The 24,146-nt window shown below is 42.0% G+C and overlaps 1 protein-coding gene across 1 annotated transcript in view; it reads left to right on the plus strand.

Moving 5' to 3' along the window:
* Positions 1-3,188: 3,188 nt before the first annotated feature.
* Positions 3,189-24,146, plus strand: part of LOC144682627 (uncharacterized) — a 37,754-nt gene continuing 16,796 nt past the window's right edge. Inside the window, exons 1-3 of the mRNA XM_078545136.1 lie at positions 3,189-3,340; positions 14,294-14,665; positions 20,610-20,885. Of these exons, the coding sequence (XP_078401262.1) occupies positions 3,295-3,340; positions 14,294-14,665; positions 20,610-20,885 (694 nt within the window). The 5' untranslated portion in view covers positions 3,189-3,294. The remainder of the gene's footprint in view (positions 3,341-14,293; positions 14,666-20,609; positions 20,886-24,146) is intronic.

Genomic DNA, 24,146 nt, shown 5'->3' on the forward strand with positions numbered 1-24,146 from the left:
ACAAATCCAACCTGGCCAATTACTGCCCCATCAGTCTACTCTCCATCATCAGTAAAGTAATGGAAGGGATCACTTGGTAATAACCTGCTGATGCCCAGTTTGGGTTCTGATAAGGCCACTCAGCTCCTGACCTCATTACAGCCTTGGTTCAAACATGGACAAAAGAGCTGAACTCCCGAGGTGAGGTGAGAGTGACTGCCCTTGGCATCAAGGCAGCAGTTGACCAAGTGTGGCATCAAGAAGCCCTAGCAAAACTAGAGTCAATGGGAATCAGGGGGAAAACTCTCCTCTGGTTGGAGTCATACAAAGGAAGATGGTTGTGGTTGTTGGAGGTCAGTCACTTGAGCTCCAGGACATCACTGCAGGTGTTCCTCAGGGTAGTGTCCTTGGCCCAACCATCAATAACCTTCCTTCCATCATAAGGTCAGAAGTGGGGATGTTCACTGATGATTGCACAATGTTCAGCACCATTCGTGACTCCTCAGATACTGAAGCAGTCCATGTCCAAATGTAGCAAGACCTGGACAGTATCCAGGCTTGGGCTGACAAATGGCAAGTAACATTTGCGCCACACAAGTGTCAGGCAATGACCATCTCCAACAAGAGAGAATCCAAACATCGTCCCTGAATGTTCAATGGCATTATCATCACTGAATCTCCATTATCAACATCCTGGAGGTTACCATTGACCAGAAACTGAACTGGACCAGCCATATAAATACCGTGGTTACAAGAGCAGGTCAGAGGCTAGGAATCCTGCAATGAGTAACTCACCTCCTGACTCCCCAAAGCCTGTCCACCATCTACAAGGCACAAGTCAGGAATGTGATGGAATACTCCCCACTTGCCTTGATGAGTGCAGCTCCCACAGCACTCAAGAAGCTTGACACCATCCAGAACAAAGCAGCCCGCTTGATTGGCACCACATTCATAAACATGCACAGTGGTAGCAGTGTGTACCATCTACAAGATGCACTGCAGGAATTCACCAGGGCTCCTTCGACAGCGCTGTCCAAACCCACGATGACTATCATCTAGAAGGAAAAGCGCAGCAGATAGATGGGAACACCACCACCTGGAGGTTCCCCTCAAGTCACTCACCATCCTGACTTGGAAATATATCACCGTTCCTTCACTGTTGCTGGGTCAAGATCCTGGAACTCCCTTCTTAACAGCACTGTGGGTGTACCTACACCTCATGGACTGCAGCGGTTTAAGATGGCAGCTCACCACCACCTTCTCAAGGGCAGTTAGGGATAGGCAATAATTGCTGGCCAAGCCAGCGAAGCCAGCATCCTGTGAATGAATTAAAAAAAAATGGCCTTGAGTTCTGGAATTGCCTTCCTAACCCTCTGCACCTCTGTACCTTCATTGCTTCTTTAAATTGCTCCTAAAATCTACTACTTTGACCAACCTTTTGGTCATCTGCCCTACCGTCCCCTTATGTGATTTGGGCTGGAATTTTCCAGCCCTGTTGGCATCAGGTGTTATGGCGGGTGGGGGGGGCTGACAATATGGCAAAAAGGCCAAAAATAGGTTTCACGCCGTCGTGTAACCAGTTTGCGATCGTCTGCTCCACCTGTCGATGGGGGGCTGAATTTCCTGCCGCCGCATATCGGGAACCTAATTTCAATACTTTAGCATCTCATTATAAGCCCTGCTCACTGGAATCATCCCCCCACCCTGGATCATCCTGGCACGTCGAAATCACGCCGATGTGTTTCACAGCTGTACGTAAGCAACATGCACCTGGCGGGCTGCACTTCGCTCAGGACTTTGAGGTTTGTTTGCCTACCTTGCTTCGGGCAGCACTCGCAATCATCAGCACCAGGCTTCACAGGCAGCACCACATCACTTTTAGGGGGACTCACGGGCAGGTCTCCACCTACCAGACCAGCTGCAAGGCGGGGGTGGCTTTTCAACAGCTGCAGGGCTTGGGCTTCCTTTGGGGGAGGGTGGCCTCAGGCAAGGGAAGAGGCTGCAGGGCGAGAGCTGTACTGGGGAAGGGCGTATCCCAGGGTGTGTGTGGGGGCCTATGTCGATCTGTGCAAGTGGCCTCAAGATGATGAGGGCTGAGGAGGCAGTCTCCAGAGGAGATGAGGCCAGATGGAGATGTGAAGGTCTGTGTGAGAGAGTGAATGGTGGTGCCCCTTGAGTTGGCAGTGAGCAAGATGCCAGTGAATATGTGATGATCTTGTGAGTGTGTGAGTTTAGAGTGATAAGATGGTTGCCTTACCCTGGCGGCGCAGCTGAGATCATTCATCTGTTTTCTGCACTGGCTGGCCGACCTCTTGTGCAGCATCAGCATTGACCACCACTGCTACCGCCTCCCAAGTTGGAGTGGTGAGACTGATGGGCCTCCTACAACCAGAGCCGGGGTAGAGGACATCGTGGCGGTTTTCCACTGCGTCCAGGTGTCCTGGGTAAGCGTCACTGAATCAGGGGGGGCTGCACTTTTCTTGGCTTTTGGGGCCATGTCTTCACTGGAGCAGTCCTGGGCTGCAAGCATTGAGAAGTGTGTGTGCGACTACAGCTTAAATATGGCGCCCAGAGTAAGGAAGCGGTGAGATAACGGCATGGCGAGCAAATCAGAAGCCGCCTGCCAGTGAGACAGTGTGTTTCCTGTGGCTGCATAATTAATGAGGTGGCAATGAAGCAGGAATGGGATAATACGGTGCAAAAGCCTGCCATTGCAGCTCGTGGGTAAAATTACTTTTTTCCCAACCACTACTGCACCTTGTGCAAATCTGGGACGATTCTGCCCTTGGTGTCAAATTTAGTCTTGTAACGCATCTGTGAAACGCCTTCGGATGTTTTACTCTGTTAAAAGGTGCAAGTTGTTGTCATTGTTATAGCTTTATTCTATACCTTATCCATTCTATGCTTGACATAGGTGTTCTGAATGTTGAAACTAGGTGCAAAAATATAAAATGTTCCATTTTGGTCATGATAAAATGCCCTCCATTTTCTACTGGACAAATCAAATTGCTCTACATTTAAATATTTTTTTTTCCTTTCACCAGTCCCATTAACCAACTTGCACATGTTTGTCAGAGCAACATATTTCTGAGAATTTTAAGATGTGTCGTTATTGGCAATGCTCACATCAGTAGTTCAGGAAACACGCTAAGACAAATTAGAGCTGTGTTCATTTGGGCTTTATTTTTTTTACCATTTATGGACAGAAATCAAAACCCTGTGTCTTCAGGATGTGAGAGTAGTCTTAATTTCTGGTGTAATGAGGAAAAATCAGGTTTTCCAACTCTGACTGCGAACCAAATCACAGCTTAAAAAATGCAATCCTGCAACATCTATGGGTACCTCCAACTCCTCAGTCTGGGTGAGTAAAACTGCTGAGAACAAAATGATTGAGGGTTCAGTTGACTTGGGACAACTAGGACCTTTCTTATTAAAGCGGCATTGATTCTTTCAAGAGATTACACCATCGTAGCTGCTTTGGATCATTATTTTTGTGGTTTTTCAATTCTCTGAAGTCATCTGAAAAACAGCATCAGACGATGGGTTTGTCTCCACAATGGAAACTTCTTAAAGAGGAAGGAAATTTAAACTAACAAATTCACAACTGCTTGACAAAAGATTTTAACCAGTGGGTTTGGCAGAATTTTTAATATCCATCAACAAAACCATCTTCACGAAACTCAACTAGTTGTCATTTATTGAAAATTAGATGGGGTTTTGACAGGGTAGATTGGAGGAAACCGTTTCCATTGATAGGAGGATTGTAACCAAAGGACAAAGATTTAAGACAATTGACAAGAAAGCTGGAGGGGAGGAGGATGAGGCGAATTAATTTTATTAATTGAGTTGTTATGATCTGGAATGTATTGCCTGAACGGCTAGTGGGAGCAGTTTCAAAAGTATCTTTCAAAAGGGAATTTACTGGTAGGTATATATTTTTTAATCATTCACGGGATGTGGGCTTCGCTGGCTGGGCCAGCATTTATTGCCCATCCATAGTTGCCGTTCAGAAGGTGGTGGTAAGCTGCCTTCTTGAACAGCTGCAGTCCATGTGGTGTAGGTACACTCACAGTGCTGTCAGAGAGGGAGTTCCAGGATGTTGACCCAGCGACAGTGAAGGAACGGCGATATATTTCCAAATCAGGATGGTAAGTTATTTGGAGGGGAACCTCCAGGTGATGGTGTTCCCATCTATCTGCTGCCCTTGTCCTTCTAGGTGACAGTGGCCGTGAGTTTGGACAGCGCTGTCGAAGGAGCATTGGTGAATTCCTGCAGTGCCTCTTGTAGATGGTAAACACCGCTGCTACTGCGTGTCAGTTGTGGAGCGAGTGAATGTTTGTGGATGTGGTGCCAATCAAGAGGGCTGCTTTGTCCTGGATGGTGTCAAGCTTCTTGAGTGTTGTGGGAGCTGCATGCATCCAGGCAAGTGGGGAGTATTCCATCACACTCCTGACTTATGCCTTGTTGATGATAGACAAGCTTTGGGGAGTCAGGAGGTGAATTACTCATCACAGGATTCCTAGCCTCTGACCTGCTCTTGTAGCCACAGTATTTATATGGCTAGTCCAGTTCAGTTTATGGTCAATGGTAATCCCCAGGATGTTGATAATGAGGTATTTAGTGATGTAATGCCATTGAACATCAAGAGCCTTGGTTGGATTCTCTCTTGTTGGCGATGGTCATTGCCTGACACTTGTGCGGCGCGAATGTTACTTGCCACTTATCAGCCCAAGCCTGGATATGGTCCAGCTCTTGCTGCATTTGGACATGGACTACTTCAGTATCTAAGGAGTTGCGAATGGTGCTGAAACTTGAAAAGGAAAAGTTTAGGGGGTGCAGGGGAAAGGGCAGGGGAGTGGGACTAATTGGATAGTTCTTCCAAAGAACAAGCACAGGTACATTGGACCAAATGCCCTCCTTTGTGCTCTATGATGATGTGAAAACCCAAATGAAAGACTAAAGCAGCAGACAACAAAGGTTGAAAATTATAGGTTAGAAGATATGGTAAATGAAAATTTAGTGAATAGGTGACAACAAAGTCTTAGTTTTGAAACTTGCAGGGAAGAGTACAAAGTGCAGATACTGTACAGTTATCTATTAATACTCCTACAATGCCATTATGTAGCACAGTAGAAAGTGTGGTATTGTATCAGCAAGACAATTAACATGATCTAAAACAATGTAGGTTTTTTTTTCAGTTATAGTCACTTCATTTTTGAAATCATGGGGCAATGTGCATCAAGTTTCACCTTCCAATCTTGTACAAGTCTGCATCTGAGTATTGAAGTGTACATCATACACCCATTTGTATTTATTTTTGTGAGAGATTTCCCATCCACTACTTGCCATTATTTGAGAAAGACAAGTTATCATTTGAAACAAGTTTTTAAAAAATGTTTTTCATATTTTTATCATTTGGCTGTTTCATGTAGAGAAAAGTCAAGTAAATCTACACTTGATAGTACTAAAAGAAAAGTCAATAAATTATGGTCTAATATTTCAATGTTTTTCTTAATCATTTCTTTCTTCGGGTTTAATTGGAATCTATTTCTTTCTCTATAAAGAAAGCTAAACTAAAATGGCATTTTCAACATTGCCAGTCCTCTAAGAAAATTATGTTTCCTGCTGTGTTTGGAACTTATATTTATAATAAATGTCTCGCATCTTGTCAAAATTAGACTTTGTTATTTCTTCTAAAGGTAGGGTTGAGCACAATAATACAGTAGTGGAGAAGGAACTCACCGACCTGTGAATGCCTGACCCTGATTGCCTGTTGATTGTAAAAGTATTTTCAATAGAAAAATTTGAAATTACGCTCTGTGAATATTGAACCTTGTGTAAATGTGTGTGTAATTCCCCTTGTCTGTTATTTTGAAAAGATTAATGTATCCTTGAGAATGGCAGACAATGGAATTAGAAATCAACTTTGGAAATACCTTTTTTTCAAAATCCAATTTTGTCTGATGTTACATTTCTTTACAGTGAGCAACTAAAATACCCGAGAAAGCTTTGTAAAGGGTTTTGCATAACATTTATTTTCCAACTCAGTCAATCCCTGATGGATAATTTTAATTTACAAGGTCAATGGCAACATCAATGTTCAACAACTCAAATCATTCTTGGGTGGGGGAAGTTAAGTAGGGTTTCTTTGAAGTGAAACCAGTTTCTGGATGACATCTCATAGACTTGGTAATCAAATATGTGAGCCAGTTGGGCCTGCAGTATTCCAGGCACATTGATGAGTAATGAGCTAGCCTGTGTCATTGAACATAAAAAGCTTGGCTTGTCCCCGGAAGCTGGAAATTTCTCACATTTTGCCAAGTTATCATGTAAACAAAAAGGGCAGGATGACAGTGGCTGCATAGGCAGGGCAATGTTTGTTTATAGTCTATGCAGTTTTATCTGAATAAATATAAAATCATCTAGAAACTAGTTTCACTTCAAAGAACCCCAGCTTCACTTCCCCCACCTGAGAGTTCAATTGTTAAACATTGATTTCTGCTTTTCCTGACATATATTAATGACCTAGACCTGGGTGTATATGGCATAAGTTCAAGATTTGCAGAAGACACAAATTTGTGTATTGTGAACAGTGAGGAGGACGGTGATGGACTTCAAGAGGGCAATAAACAGGCTGGCAGAATGGGAAGACACAGATGGCAAATTAAAATTAAGGCAGGGATGTGTGAAGCGGTACATTTTGGTAGGCAGAATGAGGAAAGGCAATATAAGATAATGAGGAACAGAGGATGTGGGGGCATATGTGCACAAATCATTGAAGGGGGCAGGACAGGTTGAGAAAGTGGCTAATAAGGCATACAAGATCTTGGGCTTTATAAATAGAGGCATAAAGTACAGAAGCAAGAAGTTATGATGAACCTTATATAAAACAGTGATCTGGACTCAACAGGAGAATTGTGTCCAATCTTACTGCAATTGAGGAAGGATATGAAGGCTTTAGGCAAAGTGTGGAAAAGATTTATGAGTATGGTTCCAATGATGATGGACTTCAGTTAGGTGGATAGGTTGGAGAAGCTGGAGTTGTTCTCCTTAGAGAAGAGAAGGTTGACAGGAGATTTGATAGAAGTTTGTGAAATCAGGAGGGGTAGAGTTGATATGGAGAAGGTGTTCCCATTGCCGCAAGGGGCAAGAACTAGAGGACAGTGATTTAAAGTGATTGCCAAAACAACTAACGGCGAAATGCAGAAAAATCTTCTAACACAGCGAATGATTAGGATCTGGAATGCACAATGTGGTGGAGGCAGATACAGTTAGGACTTTCAAAAGGGATTTGGATAAGTACCTGAAGAGAGACAAAGTCCAGAGCTATGTGGAAAATGTTGGGCACGGGTACGAGCTGAGTTTCTCTTGCAGGAACAGGCAGAAACATGATGGGCTGAATGGCCTCCTTCTGTGACATAACAATTCTACGAAACCCAGTAGTAGATTAATTAATCATAGGATCATGCCAACCTGTACCTAAACTCGAGATTTAGGTTTCTGTGTTATCTTGATGGGAGGAGAGTATGTCATCTCTATCAGTCAAACAAAGTCTATTGGCATAAATTTCTCAGTAGCTTGTTTTGGAGGCTATTAATGTTTAGCTTCTGGCTGACTGAAAAAAAAACAAATTCAACTTGCATTTCTTTTGTTGTCTTTTTCTTTCCCTCTAATTTTCTCCCACTTCCCTTGATGGCGCTGATTTATGCTAGGGTACAGTTTCATAGGTGTCAGTTATCCTCTGTTGAATTATGAGTGGCATGAAACAGGCAGGAAGGTTCCCATACTTACCTGAATGTGGTGATGGGAAGAGTAGGAGTTCTTTCTGACCCTACATTAAAGGAGACAGGTGACTCCAATGCCCCACTTAGTGATTCCCTCCCAGCCCAGTAACCAAAAATAAGCATGCCCAAATTTCTAGACCATGATTCATTTTTTATTCTTTCTGGGGATGTGAGCATCACTGGTAAGGCCAGCATTTGTTGCTTATCCCTAACTACCCTTGAGAAGGCGGAGGTGAGCCACATTTGAAGTACTATGGTCCATCTATCAATAGACTATTCAGCTATATAGAACATCAAAATTAAGACCAACTCTCTTGTCACCTGACCACCACACTCATCTACTTTCCATGGGAGTCACTGGTACCAATCAAAAGCAGGATCAGCGGCTGATGTTTTCCCTTCACTGATTTACGGTCTATTAAGGCCACTGGTAACATACCAAGTATTATTCCAGTTAAAATCAGGATAGAGATAATCCATGGGATCTTTCCAGCTTTAGAAGTTAAAATGAATCCTGTTATATTATAATCTTGGATTTGGTTGAACATATTGTTACAGGAAGTGTGCACTGTAAGTTGCTTAATAATTAGCACATGATGACACAGTGTGTGGTTGGAATGTAGAACTCACTATCACATGAGGTAGTTGAGGAGATGAGCATAGATGCTTTTAAGGGGAAGCTTGATAAACACATGAGAAAGAAAGGAACAGAAAGTTATGTGGATAATGATTAGCTGAAGAGTGCTGGGAGGAGGAGCATAAACATAACGTGGACCAGTTGAGCAGAATAGCCTGTTTCTGTACTGTACATTCTATGTATTGTGGTAACATTGCGCCATGCACTGCTGCACTGTCACCAACATGAAATGAAAAGCATTGATCAAATCCATTAGATTAGTCACGACGATCCATTGCAGAATCGTACCTCCCAATAGGTACATTTAAAACAGTGTGGGCTGCTGAAGAGTTATTAATAAACAGTCATTCATTGGCTGTTCATGGAACCTTGCTTTATGAAAACTGGTTGCTGTATTTGACTATAAATGTGAAAGCCATTTTGTAACCAAAAGTTATTTCTTTTTTCATCGATTCCTTCATGTGGATCAGAAGATTGTGGGTTCAAGCTTCATTTCAGGACTTAGGCACACGACTGACATCTGTGAGCAGTATTGAGAGGGTGTTTTTGGTGAGTTATTAAAGCGAAGCCCAGTCTGGCCTTGCAGTGGATGTAAAAGATCCCACGGCACTCTTCAAAGATCCTCATGGGGATTCTCTCAAGTCCTGGTCAATGTTTGTCACTCAACCAACATCACCTTAAAAAAACTGATCATTTATTGCATTGCTTTTTGTGGAACTTGCTGCGTGCAAATTGGCGCCATGTTGCAATAGTGACTAAACTTCAAAAAGTACTTCATTGGCTGTGAAGTATTTTGAGATGTAACGAGGTCATAAGAGATGGTTTAAAAATGAATTTTTTTCTTTCTTACATATGGCAGTCTTCTATACTAATGCAATAAAAGAGAATGGAATTGACAAATTTATTTTCTTTTTATAGAGATCAAATATATATTATTGAGTCATCTAAAGGTGTGGAATAATTGGTCTTTCCTTTCTCAAGTTTTCAAAAGCAGAGTGTTCTTTAAATTTACTTTCGGTAATTGGCCCTAAATCTCCTTATGTAGCTCAGTGTCAAATTTTGTTTGATGACATAAGAACATAAGAAATAGGAGCAGGTGTTGACCATATAGCCCTTCAAGCCTGCTCCAACATTTAATAAGACTATGGCTGATCCTCAACCTCAACTTAATTTCCTGTCCGATTGCCGTATCCCTTAGTTCCTTTAGAAACTGCAAATCTATCAATCTTAGGCTTGAATATACCCAATAACTGAGCATCTACAGTCCTCCAAGGTAGAGAATCACAATCATCTGAAGCACCTTGGGGTGCTATGTAAATGCAAATTGTTGTTGCCATGTGTCTTGTGGATACAGCGAGGGTGAAATTCCATTCTTGTACAATAGTGGTAGTAGATTGTCTGCCCTTTATACACGTAGCTCAATTTTCATTTTGAATGACATCAGTCCAAAGGTAAATCAGACAGGGTGCATAACTGGTGGCTGATTTTCTAGCACCCATTTCGTATCCCTGAAAAAGTTAAATCCTATATTTACCAAGTCAAAGTTCAAAAGAAAAACAATAGATTAACATTTGGGTGGGGCCTTTTTTAAAAAAAACAGAGCTGACACTAAATGTTAAACTTAGCTAACATTTTTCAGAAGCTGACTGACTTGCTGTTCATTTTGATGTTACTTCGATTTCTAACATTCATTACTCTCCTATTTTCTCTGTTGTATGATCACTAACTGTATTGCAGTTATTTTTAAAGCTTGAATTTCTCCAAACATTTTATCATATAACTGTGTTATAATTCGTGAGACATTTCTAGGATTCTCTGACTTATGACTGACAAAATACAAAAGAAATTTGGACTAAGCAAAATGACAGTAATCTGAATCACTGAAAGGTCATTCAAATAATTTGGACCTTTAAGCAGTATGAGCAGCAATTGATTTGCAAAGACAGTTTGCATTCTTATGTAGAACGAACAATTGCCTCAGAAAACCAGGAAGCCATAGACCACAATGTTTGAAGCAAACAATTCAACAGGTTGTATTTTTATTGCACCAATAATGTAATGTCTTGTGACACTTCATAGGAAAGTTATCAGACCAAATTCGACATTACGCCACATAAGGCGATACGAGACAGGCAGAGAGGTTTAGGGTGGAAAATTCTCAAGCTTGATTCCTTGGAGCTGAAGTCACAGTTGTCAATTCAGTTTTATTAAAGTAATGCATCAGCATGTTACTGAGGCTGGAAAATTGCAAGTTTGATTTAGGTCAATTTTGAACTCATTAATTTCATCTAGGGCATTATACTTTGTTTTTAGGATCCCTAGGTTGGAAAAGTGAAAAGCCAAGAAGAATTCCCACTCCCAGCTGCTAAATAATAATCTTTGCATAAAAGCAAAACACTACCATTAACACTCTTGTCATCTTATGTCCATGACATATTTGTCAATCTCTCCTGAGCTCCCCCCACCTATCCCTGCCCTTCTATTTTGCTCCACCCCCTCTCTACTTTAGCTCTGAAGAAGAGTCACATGGACTCGAAATGTTAACTCTGTTTCTCTCTCCACAGATGCTTCTGGACCTGCTTGAGTTTTCCCAGCATTTTCTGTTTTTATAATAACCTTTGCATGCTTGTGAAGATTGGTTAATGATGGCACCAGACTTGGCTGTGATGCCCTGCATGGTTAAAAAGGCAGCCTATGCTCTCTAACTCAGTACATGCAGAAGAATGGTCACTTGAGCTACTGGAGGGCAATTGGCAGCCATGGAGCTTTACTTTAGGTGTCAAGGAAGGGGGGAAACTGGCCAATCTAGTTGAGTCTAGGAGTCATACCTAGCAGAAAGGAAGACGGTTGTGGTTGTTGGAGGTCAATCATCTCAGTCCCAGGACACAACTGCAGGAGTTTCTCAGGACAGTGTCCTTGGCCCAACCATCTTCAGCTGCTTCATCAATGACCTTCCCTCCATCATAAGGTGAGAAGTATTGATGTTCACGACAATGTTCATTATCATTCGAGACTCCTCATACTGAAGCAGTCTGTGTCCATAATCAGCAACACCTGGATTCAGGCTTGGGCTGGTAAGTGGCAAGTTACATTCATGCCACAAAATTGCCAATAATCATCTCTAACAAGAGAGAACCCTACCATCTTCCCTTCACATTCAAGGGGATTACCATCACTGAATCCCCAACTATCAGCATCCTGGGGGTTACCATTGATCAGAAACTGAACTGGACCAGCCATATAAACACTGTGGTTACAAGACCAGGTCAGAAGCTGGGGATTCTGTGGTGAGTAACTCACCTCTTGACTCCTGTCTGCCATCTATGAGGCACAAGTCAGGAGTGTGATGGAATACTCTCCACTTGTGTGGATGCCTGCAGCTACAGCAGCAATCACGAAGCTCGACAACACCCAGGACAACGCAGCCTGCTTGATTGGCACCCTATCCACCACCTTCAACATTCACTCCCTTCACTACCAAAGCACAGTGGTAGCAGTGTGCACAATCTACAATATGCACTGCAGCAATTCACCAAGGCACCATCCAAACCTGCAACCTCTACCATCAAGAAAGATAAGGGCAGCAGATGTACGGGAACATCACCATCTGCAAGTTCCCCTCCAAGCCACACCATCCTGCCTTGGAACTATATTGCCATTCCTTCGCTGTCACTGGGTCAAGATCCTGGAACTCCCTCCCTAACAGCACTGTGGGTGTAGCTACACCACCTGGACTACAGCTGTTGAAGGTGGCAGCTCACCACCACCTTCTCAAGGGCAATTAGGGATGGGCAGTAAATGTTGAATTAGCCAGTAATGCCCACATCCCATGAATGAATAAAAAATAGTTAATAAAATCAAAATGAAGACAAAAAAGAGAATATCATTTTATTTTCAGCTATTTGATTTGTGAATGTAAAATTTGCTAATGTGAAGGTGTAACTACTTTTGTATTGTATATGCGACAGCCAATTTGCGCACAGCAAGCTCCCACAAACAACAATATGATAATGATCAGGTGATCTGTTTTTTATGTTGGGTGAGGGATAAATGTTGGCCGGGACACTGGTGATAACTGTCCTGCCCTTCTTTAAAATAGTGCCATGGGATCTTTTACATCTACCTGAGAGGTGGACAGGGCATTGGTTTAATGTGCCATCCAACAATGTAGCACTCAGCCTTGATTTTTTGGGCTTAAGTCCTGAACTGGGACTTGTACCATTAACCTTCTGGGCTCAGGAGCAAGGGTACTACCACCTGAGCCATTGCAGACACTTGTTATTATATAAAAGAGTAAACACACAGCTTTTCATCAGAATTCAATTTATTAATATACAACTCATATTATACCGCAGGAACTCAGTTACATTGTTCAGTTGTTTCAATACGTTTGCAGTATATGTAACCAGCTAAAGTCTTAAGTAAACTTATTTGTAGTTACAACTGGATTCAAGTTCTTCTGTGTTGTGTAACAAAATTGTAAAGCTGTATGGAAAGAAAGATTAGGACAGAAATCTTCCCCCAGTATTGGTATTGTTATTTATATTCCAGGAAATACTAACATTCAGCAATAGAGGACAAGAGTCAACAACTGGAGATGAAACAAGCTGAACGTCAGCTCGTAAACAGACTTCAGAAACACAGAAATAGGGGCTATTAGAATTTATTAATTACTTCCCTTTAAAGCTTCTTTTTGTCGTGCTGTTTTCAAATCTACTTATTTGTAAATACTGTTCGAGTAAATTCTGAATAAATAATTATCAAATAACTTTCATCTGGTCTTATACACACTTTATTCAGCAAGTTGCCTGTTTGTGACCAGAGCCTATCCCAAAACTGTCTTCACCTGTAGCCCCAACATATGCAGATTCTAACTAAGGTCACTGAATAGAAAATGGAATGGGGATGCTGGTCCATTTTCTCCAATCCTAGATGCAGATCCTAAACCTAACTGTACTGCCCCCTGCTGTCTCAGTAGAAAGCACCTAACCTAACAAAATCTCTTGATTGGACTGCCCTTGCATGGTTCCATTTTTACGTATGCAAAGCTGCCAGTGCATCTCCGGAGAATCTTCTCTTCACTCGTCCCTGCACACTTTGGGATTCCCCTTCTAAACTTTTCTGCACTTTTCTCCACCTTCATAAATCTCTTCAAAACCCATCATCTCAACCTAGCTTTTGGTCCGTCTTCCCAATCTCTCCCTTCTTCGGTAGGTGTCCATTTTCTTTATGCCTAGGTGTGAAGTGCTGAGGGATGATTTTCATGTTAAAGATGCTATATAAATGCAAACTTGTTAACACAGAATCTGGGGCTAATCATTGGAGATCTGTTGTGGGAAGACATACAATTTCCAAAATGATAAGTTTGTTATCAGTATTGTAAATGTTATAGCTCTGACTAGTTCCGCATAAGCCTTAGAGAGAAGGAAAGTTATAAATTCAATCCCTGGTCGGCACTGGGGTGACTGTACAGGTGATACTATTAATCTCATTGGATTATATTTACTCAGTATTGTGTTTTTCTTATGCCTCAAACTTCACTCAGTTCCTCCTCCCTGAATCCCTGCTATATTGAAATAATGTCTAATTTCACAGTCCCTTACATTGACTTGTTCTTTGCACTCAAAATTGTAAGGCACCTTCCCTCCCCGAGTTCACTTCATCCTACATTCTTAAGACCTTTTGAACCTAAGATTTGATATCATTGAATTGTCACTTTATTTATCTCCTCTTCTACTTTTTTCAATGTTGGTGGTATCCTATACTGTGAACCTTAGCTATTCATATAGATTTGTCAACAAAAAGAAAATTTCAATGGTTAATGGTAATTAATGATTTTTTAAGTATGATTGATACTGAAATTATGGTACATAATCTTGTGTTACTATCTTAGCTCTGCTTGCCTTCATTGAACTGGCTGTTGGAGCTGAAGAAGAGGTATCAGTGACCATTGGAAATATTGCTACACTTAGCTGCTTCCTCTCAGGACAACTTCCACATGACCGTCCTGTGAGCTGGTACTGGACACCATTATATCCAGAATGCAGTGGATCCAATGGTGGCAAGGTTCTGGATATTTATCCTGATGGCCGATCAGTATTCGAAGAAGAGTTCAAAGGCCGAGTGCTTGTATACCGATCAAAAGTAAAGAAGGGTGATTATTCGATCACGCTAAGGGGAGTAAAGATACCTGATTCAGGAGACTTCATCTGCACCCATGACGATCTTTCTGAAGAGAAGAAAGTGAGGCTAATCGTTAAAACAGGTGTGTGAGAGTAAATAACAAGCTGAGCAGATTTTCACATTTATGAATTAAGCTGTTTTCCAATTTTCTCAGCTCTTCTGCAGGTAACGATTCTAGCCAGAGTACATCCCCACGGATGCCAACAGCCTCCAAAATCTGGCCCACATGGCCATTCTTTATGTGTGAGTCGAGGCACTTTAATCTAACTGGTTGAGTCACAATTGTTAAGCTTGTATCTACATGGAAAGGGATGACCACCAAGGTACTATAGGATTCGAGGCTGGGGTTATTTGTTGCTTCAAGTGTATGTTTAAGACTTAGGGGAAGGGAAAGTAGCTGGTATAGCTGAGTTTGCTGCTGGTATAAAATTGGGTGGGTCATAAGTAGGGAACAAGCAGACCAGTAGCAGATAAATCCAAGCAAGTCAATGGACTGAGCCAAAAAAGCAGTAGATGTTGTTTAAGGTAGAAAAGTGAAGTCATAAAATCGAGAGAGGAGAAAAACAACATGAAATACAGAATAAGTGAGGATAAAGGAGAGGGATTGGTTTTTATTTGGATAAAAACACACTTAAATCATCAGTGCAGGGTGCAGATAGATGCTAAAACAGCTTGAAGGATAGAACACACACCACATCAAAGGGCATATAGCTTCCAACAAAGAACTGATCTGTTCCATCTTGAGTACTGTGTACAGCTCTTGGCACCAAACAAAGAAGTGGGCCTTGGAAAAAGTGCAAAGCAGGGCAAAGAAATTGATAAATAAGATTGGGTACCTGAGCTAGAGGGAAAGACAAAAAGGTACCAGGTAAGCCTAGGTTGGAGAAAATCCAGATTAGCAATATCCTTAGTGAGTTATTTAACATCTTGGGGACCAGTGCAATAGTGGAGACAGTATTTTCTTATTTTATATAATTCTATGAGAATATGATACACTTTATTGCAGGGTTGAATAGACTTCAATTGCAGTTCACGTTTTGATTTTACAGCAGTCACAATACATCTCAATATAAAAAAATTGAAGGGCAGATGGAAATTCCACTGAAAGGACACAGATTGAACACAGAACAGAATTACTGCCATGTAAATAATGAAGATTCAGTAGCTTAAAGCAGAAAATGGAGGTGGTGTAGGGTACTAATGTACCAAGGTGGTTGAGATAACAGCATAAACCCCAGGTGTAAAACTCAGGAACATAAAAAACAGGAACAGGAGTAAGTCATTCAAGCCTTTCGCGCCTGCTCCACCATTCAATCTGATCATGGCTGATCCTCTATCTCAACGCCTTACTCCCTCACTCTCCCCATACCCCTTGACACCTTTAGAGTCCAAAATCTACCAATTTCCTTGTTAAATATATTCAGTGACTTGGCCTCCACAAATTTCTATGGTAGAGAATTCCCTAGGTTCACCACCCTCTGAGTGAAGAAATTTCTCCTCATCTCAGTCCTAAATGGCCTGCCCTGTATCCTGAGACTGTGACGCCTTGCTCTAGACAACCCAGCGAGAGGAAACATCATCCCTGCATCCAGTCTGTCCATCCCTGTCAGAATTTTATACATTTCAATGTGATGTCCTCTCATTCTTTGAACTCCAGTGAAGACAGCCTAGTCGGCCCAATCTCTCCTCATACGGCAATACTGCCATCCCAGGAATGAGTCTGGTGAACCTTCGCTACACTCCCTCTATGGCAAGTATATCCTTTCGTAGGTAAGGAGACCGAGACTGCACACAATACTCCAGGTGTGGCCTCACCAAAGCCCTGTACAGCTGCAGTAAGACATCCTTGCTCCTGTACTCAAGTCCTCTTGCAATGAAGTCCAACATACCATTGGCCTTGGGGTGAGGAGTTGGTGTAGTGGTATCCTCACAGGACTTGTAATCTATAATCCCCAGGGTGACCCTCTGGGAGCCTTGGTTCAAATCCCACCACAGCAGATGGTAAAATTTGATTAAGTACAATTGGTATAAAGTAACCTCATACCATTGGCCTTCCTAACTGCTTGCTGCAACTGCATGCTTGCTTTCAGTGACTGATGTACAAGGGCACCCAGGTCCCTTTGTACATCAACATTTCCCAATCTATCACTATTTAAATAATACTCTGCCATTCAGTTTTTCCTACCAAAGTGGATAACTTCATACTTATCCACGTTATACTGCACCTGCCATGTATTTGCCCACTCACTCAACCTGTCTAAATTGCCTTGAAGCCTCTTAACACCCTCCTTATCACTCGCGTTCTCACCAAGTTTTGTGTCATCAGCAAACTTGGAAATATTACATTTGGTTACCTCATCCAAATCATTGATATATATTGTGAATAGCTGGGGTCCAAGCATTGATCCCCACGGTACCCCACTAGTCACTGCCAGCCACTCTGAAAAAGACCCGTTTATTCCTACTCTGTTTCCTGTCTGCTAACCAATTCTCAATGCATGCCAATATATTACTCCCAATCCCATGTGCTTTAATTTTGCCTACTAATCTCTTAAATGGGACTTTATCAAAAGCTTTCTGAAAATCCAAATACACCGCATCCACTGGTTCTTCCTTATCTATTCTGCTAGTTACATCCTCAAAAAACTCCAATAGATTTACCAAACATGATTTCCCTTTCATAAGTCCATGTTCACTTTGTCTAATCCAAGTGTCCTATTATCACATTCTTTATAATAGACTCTGGCATTTTCGCCACTACTGATAGGCTAACTGGTCTGTGATTTGCTGTTTTCTCCCTCCCTCCTTTTTAGTGGGGTTGCATTTGCCACCCTCAATCTGCCTGGACTGTTCCAGAATCTACAGAATTATGGAAGATGACAACCAATGCATCCACTATTTCCATGGCCACCTTCTTTAGTACCCTGGGGTGTAGATTATCAGGCCCTGGGGATTTATTGGTTTTCAATCCCATTAATTTCTCCAGCACTATTATTTTAGTAATACTAATTTTCTTCAATTCCTCCTTCTCACTAGACCCTTGGTTTCCTAGTATTCCTGGGAAGTTATTTGTGTCTTCCTTTGTGAAGACAGAACTAAAGTAGTTGTTTAATTGCTCTGCCATTTTCTTGCTATTATAAATTCTCCCGTTTCAGACTGTAAAGGACCTACATTTGTCTTCACTAATCTTTTTCTTTTTACATACTTAAAGAAGCTTTTACAATCTTCTTTTATGTTCCTTGTAAGTTTAATCTCATACTCTATTTTTCCCCTTTTAATCAATCTTTTGGTCCTCCTTTGCTGAATTCTAAACTGCTCCCAATCCTCAGACTTATTACTTTTTCTAGCAACTTTATATGACTCCTCTTTGGATCTAATACTATCCTTAATTTTTTTTGTTAGCCATGGTTGGGCAACTTTTCCTGTTGTGTTTATGCGCCAGAAAGGAATGTATAACTGTTGCAATGCTTGTATTCGTTCCTTACATATTAGCCATTGCCTATCCACCCTTTAATGAAATTCCCCAATCTATCTTAGCCAACTCACGCCTCATACTTTCATTTTTTTCCCCTGAGATTTACCACAATAGATTCAGATTGGACTACTTCACTTTCCATCCTAATGAAGAATTCTGTCATGTTATAGTCATTATTTCCTAAAGGACTCCGCACAAGATTATTCATTAACCCCTTCTCATTGCACATACCAAATCTAGGATAGCCTGTTCCCTAGTTGGTTCCTCGACATACTAGTCTAAAAAACCATCTCGTACACACTCCAGGAATTCAACCGCCACAGTATTATTGCTAATCTGATTTGCCCACATTACAGGAAGGACGTAATAGCTCTGGAGAGAGTGCAGAGGAGGTTTACAAGAATGTTGCCAGGGTTAGAAAAGTGTAGCTACGAGGAGAGATTGGATAGGTTGGGGTTGTTTTCCTTCGAACAAAGAAGGCTGAGAGGTGACTTGATTGAGGTGTACAAAATTATGAGGGGAATAGATAGAGTGGACAGGATAAAATTGTTTCCCTTGATGGAGAATTCTAGAACCAGGGGACATAATTTCAAGATAAGTGGCAGAAGGTGTAGGAGGGACATGAGGAAGAACTTTTTTTACGTAGAGGGTAGTGGGTGTCTGGAATTCGCTGCCTAAGTTGGTGTAGAGGCAGAAGCTTTAAACTCTTTTAAAAAGTACCTGGATCTGCACCTAAAGTGCTGTAAACTGCAGGGCTATGGGCCGGGTGCAGGAAGGTGGGATTAGAAAGGGCACCTGAGTATCCTTGGGTTGGTATGGATAAGATGGGCCGAATGGCCTCCTTCTGTGCTGTAACTTTTCTATGGTTCTATGATTACTATGGCACCCTTGTTACATTTATCTCTAATTTTCTGTTTAATGTCATCCCCTAGCTTATCACTACTGTTTGGAGGTCTATAGACAACTCCCATTAATATTTTCCACCTCTTGTTGCTTCTTAACTCCACCCAGACTGATTCTACATCTAGATTTTCTGAGCCAATATCCTCTCTCATTATCGTAGGGATTTCATCCTTAACTAACAGCGCCACACCACCTCCTTTTACTTTTTGCCTGTCTATCCTAAATATCAAGTACCCTTGGATATTTAGTTCCCAGCCTTGATCACCCTGCAGCCATGTCTCTGTAATCGCAATCATATCGTACCCATTTACATCTATTTGCGCTGTTAATTCATCTACCTTATTGTGAATGCTGCATGCGTTCAGATACAGTGCCTTTAGACTTGTCTTTGTAACATTTTTACACTTATTTTGTACTATGACCCTATTTGCTGCTAGCCCTTGTTTCCTCTGCTTTCCACTTTTCTTTCATTCTTATCTTTGTTTCCCTCTCTTGCGTCTCCCCGCTCAAGTTCCCATCCTCCTGCCAATCTAGTTTAAATCCTCCCCCACAGTACTAGCAAAATAACTCTGCGAGGATATTGGTCCCGGTCCTGCTGGTGTGCAACCCGTTGAGCGTGTACAGGTCCCATCTTCACTAGAATTGGTCCCAAAGCCTCAGGAATCTAAATCCCTCTCTCATACACCATCTCTCCAGCCACTTGCTCATCTGGTCTATTCTCCTATTCCTGATCCTGCTAGCATATGGTACTGGGAGTAACCCTGAGATTACTACCTTTGAGGTCCTGCTTGTTTCCTAGTTTATTTTCTAGTTCCCTATATTCTGCTTTCAGGACCTCATCCCTCTTTTTAGCTATGTTGTTGGTACCGATATGGACCACGACCTGCGGCTGCTCACCCTCCCCCTTCAGAATGTCCTGCAGCCACTCAGTGACATCCTTGACCCTGGCACCAGGGAGGCAACATACCATGCTCATGTAAACTCATATAGTTTATGAACATTGCCCACACCAGAATCACTATGGGAGAAGTTTAAACATAATCTTGGCTTCCTTGATTGCAGGAGGTATTCGAAAGAGTATTCCAAGAGTTTTCCCTGAAATTAACCAAAACTTTTTTTCTCTGCTTGCTGGTCTCCTCCAGGAATTAGCATTATTGATTGTTCAGGAGGGTGACGCACCAGGTTGTACGATTCAATGAATAGGTTGGGCATCGATGGGCCTGTTGACCTTTTCCTACCTTTAATTTCATATGTTCATGTACCATTGTTCAAGCGTGAGCCTGGACAGAAAGTGCTGATGGTTATTTGTGAGGAAGATGCTGGCGTGGTAACAATGTCACTAGGGTAGTAATCCAGAGGCCAAGGCGACTGCTTTGAGGACACAGGTTCAAATCCCACACCCAGAGGACTGTGCACTGTTTTGGTCTCCTTATTTAAAGACGGATATAGTTGCATTGGAGGCAGTTCAGAGGAGGTTCATTAGGCTGAATTCAGTACATCTCATAAGGAGCACTAATCTTGAATCTTTATTTAACTGGGCTGCCTGTATATAGAAGCTGGTTGAAGTCTCCTAAAACATATATGTTATAGTTACTGTTGTTATCTTTTTACATATAACATAGAAGGACTTCTTTTCTTTTTTTTCTAGGATGCTGGTCTAACCTCCTCCTCACAGTGGACCCACCTACTTTGTCAGCTGGAGATAAAGTCACATTAACATGCACCTATTGTGGACCAAAAGTGTTGACACCCCGAATAAAATGGCAGTATGATGGATTGTCTATATCAGATACTGGGGTTGTGAGCATCACCAATGACGGACAGTCTCTTGTTATTTCACGAGTGGATCAGGAGCACCTAAAGAAGTATGGATGTAGTCTGGCCAGAAAAGAATCTGTAGTTTCTGAAATATGCCTGGATATAGGTAAATAAAAACCCCTTCCATTCAAGTAAGGGTATCCAAGAAATTACATAAATATTAACCTGTTTTAGGCTTGGAAGAACTAGAAAATGTGGTCACCCTTTCTACCAGTGTACAGTTTTGCACTCAAGCCACTTCCCTGAATCCCCACTGCACAAGGAAAGCTAGGACTACCCAATGAAAGGAGAGTTATTGGCACCCTAATGCCATCTTAAACCTCCTCAGGAATCATGTGCTATCTAAACCCAGCATCCAATGAATCCCCTGACCCAGCCTCCCCCATGTTTAACCCAAAATCCATGTCAAGATATAGTTTCAGTCCTGTTATCAGTTAAAAGTACCGAAACAATGTTGATCTCTTTGTATGCATCTACAAATATAATCTAACATAATGTAATCTGAGTATTGCTGAAAAAAGACATTTTGTCGACAATCGCAAGAACACTAATGTCAGGGGAATCAACAACTTTACACTGTATGAGAAGAGAGTGCTGATTGGTTGACAACTGATCTCTGATTGGTAGAGGCATTTCCATGGAGAATGCACCAGTTAATGGTGACTGACAGTTAACTGCCAAGCATCATTTCACATTTAAACCAGGCAGCTGGGGTGTTATGATGTGGCAGATGATATGTGTCAGGTGGATCAAATCCACGAGGGAAACGTGATCGTGTGGTCACAACGGTTTTGCAACCTGTATTTTATTTCAAGATGCGTGCCCTGAATTCATAAGTAATAAGTCCACCAAGATTTCAGAGACTTCTTAGAAAACTAAATTAAACATTTATTAACAAAAGAAAAGAGTCCAAGCACATACAGAGGTCTACAAATTACTACTTTAATAACTTCTAAAATCCCTAATTAATCTGGCTTCCAGTTACACCCCTGTTAAGTCAACAGTAAAAAAAAAAGATTTTAAATGGATCCAGGCAAGTCAACAAAATACCCTGGATGGTACAATTCAAAGTGGCTTTTCCCAGCCTCAGTTTCTGTAGACAGCAGGCTTAATGCACAAATACTGGAGGCTTATCACACTTCTGTTAGATCTTACAATGCCTGACACATAGCCTCATTCTCCTTTATACATGTTTCTCCCTTTTACTGTAAATTCCATTGTTCCCATATGTCTTTGGAACTTTACCTTTCTCATATTAATCTTCCCATGGTGCTAAAATTGTCAGTAACCTTTGGGAAAAATAAACACACTGCTTAGCTTAGCTTCACTGGCTAGGTGCAACTATCCAAGCATCTCTTTGAAATTCAAACTGCCCTGATTTATCTAAAACATGAAAATTCCCCTCACCTTACATTCTAAGCCATGTTTATGTATTTGGCATTTCAAACCTAGCTTCTTTTGATGAGTCAAAACCTCCAGATCAGCTGTCTCCAATTCAATTAAATCGCACAAATACAAACACACAGAAACTATCTAAAACTCACTATTAACCTACTTTTACAATAAATCACAATAATATTGAGAATTATTATGCTTTCATGACAGGGATCAATGGATAATGATCATAAATGAGAATAATGATTGAGGCCAATTGTAGCTCCTCTAATCTGCTTTCTAACTAAGTTCAGTTAATTCAGCAGATGGGAGAACAAACCTGAGACTTTCCTGATTACAACAACAACTGATACTTATATAGTACCTTTAGCATATCATAAAACATCCCAGGCTGCTTTGGCTACTTGGCCCTTTACTGGAACAGCTGATCAGGGAAACGGTGGTGTCACGATAATGTCACTGCACTAGTAAGGCAGAAGTGCAGGCTAATGCTCTGGGACATGTGTTCAAATTCCACCATGGTAGTTGGTGGAATTTAAATTCAGTTAATAAATCTGGAATTGTAAAGTTAGTCTCAGTAATGGTGACCATGAAACTATCATTGATTGTGCAAAGGAATCATCTGGTTCACTCATTTTCTTTTGGGATTTGGACCCCTACTTGTGACTCTAGACCCACAGCAATGTGGTTGACTCCTAACTCTGAAATGGCCTAGCAAGCCACTCAGCTCAAGGGCAATTAGGGATGGGCAGCAAATGCTGGCCTTGTCAGCAACACCCACATCCCATGAAAAAGTAAAGATAATAAAACTCTGAACTCAAATCGAAGTCAAGCACCTCTAGGTTCAGCGTCCAATGGTCTGTCACAAAGTTGCCTCTTTTAATTTTTGCAATTACTTTTGATATTCCTTCAGCAGCATCTTGACTTGGTGTGTATTAGGAATTGTGGTGAAACTAGTCTGGGGAGTGCAGTGCGTCCCCAGTGCCTAGGCTGGGATTTTCTATGCCCGCTGGCATTGGGCGTGTTCGGTGGCATGAGCGGACAATATGGCGCGATCGGTTTCCGACGGTGTGAAACCAGTGTGCGATCGTTCGCTCAGCCCACCAATGGTGGGCTGCGTTTTCTGCCTATGGGAACCTCATTGTAATACATCAGCCTATCAATATAAGGCCAGCCTGCCAGACTCATCCCCCCTGCCTACGTCAGCGGGAAAACACATCGATGTGTTTCACAACAGCACATAAGCGACGTGCACCTGGCAGGCTGCCCTTCACTCAGGAATTCAAGGTTTGTTTGCCTATCTTGCTTCGATCAGCACTCGCAGTCATCAGCACCAGGCTTCACAGAGAGCACCACATCACTTTTAGGGGGGCTCATGGGTAGGTCTCTACCGGCTAGATCAACAATTTTTGGGTGACTTTTCAATGGCTTCAGGGGAAAGGTCTTGCTTGAAGAAGGTGGGGGGGGAGGGGTGCGGTGGTGCAGGAAAGTGGCCTCAGGCAAGGGAAGAGGCTGCAGGACGAGAGTTGTACTGGGGAAGGAGGCTAACCCAGGGAGTGTGTGGCGGCACATGTTGATCTGTGAAAGTGTCCTCAAAGTAGTGAGGGCTGAGGAGGCAGTCTCCAGAAATGAGAAAAGATGGGCATGTGAGGGTACATTTGTGAGGATGGGTGGTGATGTCCCTTGAGCTGGCAGTGAGTGAAATGCCAGTGAACGTGTGATGGACTTGAGTGTGAGAGTTTAGAGTGATGAGATGGTTGCCATACCCTGGCTGCTCGGATGAGATAATTCATCCTCTATCTGCAATGGATTGCCAACCTCTTCTGTGCAGCATTGGCATTGACCGCCGCTGTGCCGCTGGATTGGTGATGCCGTGCCCATCCTGCGGGTAGAGGACATCATGGCGGGCCTCCACACCGTTCCAATGGCATTCCAGTGATGTGTCATTAAACCTGGGGGCTGCAGTCTTTTT

Source organism: Cetorhinus maximus, chromosome 7 (genome assembly GCF_964194155.1).
Source record: "Cetorhinus maximus chromosome 7, sCetMax3.hap1.1, whole genome shotgun sequence".
Lineage (NCBI taxonomy): Eukaryota > Metazoa > Chordata > Chondrichthyes > Lamniformes > Cetorhinidae > Cetorhinus > Cetorhinus maximus.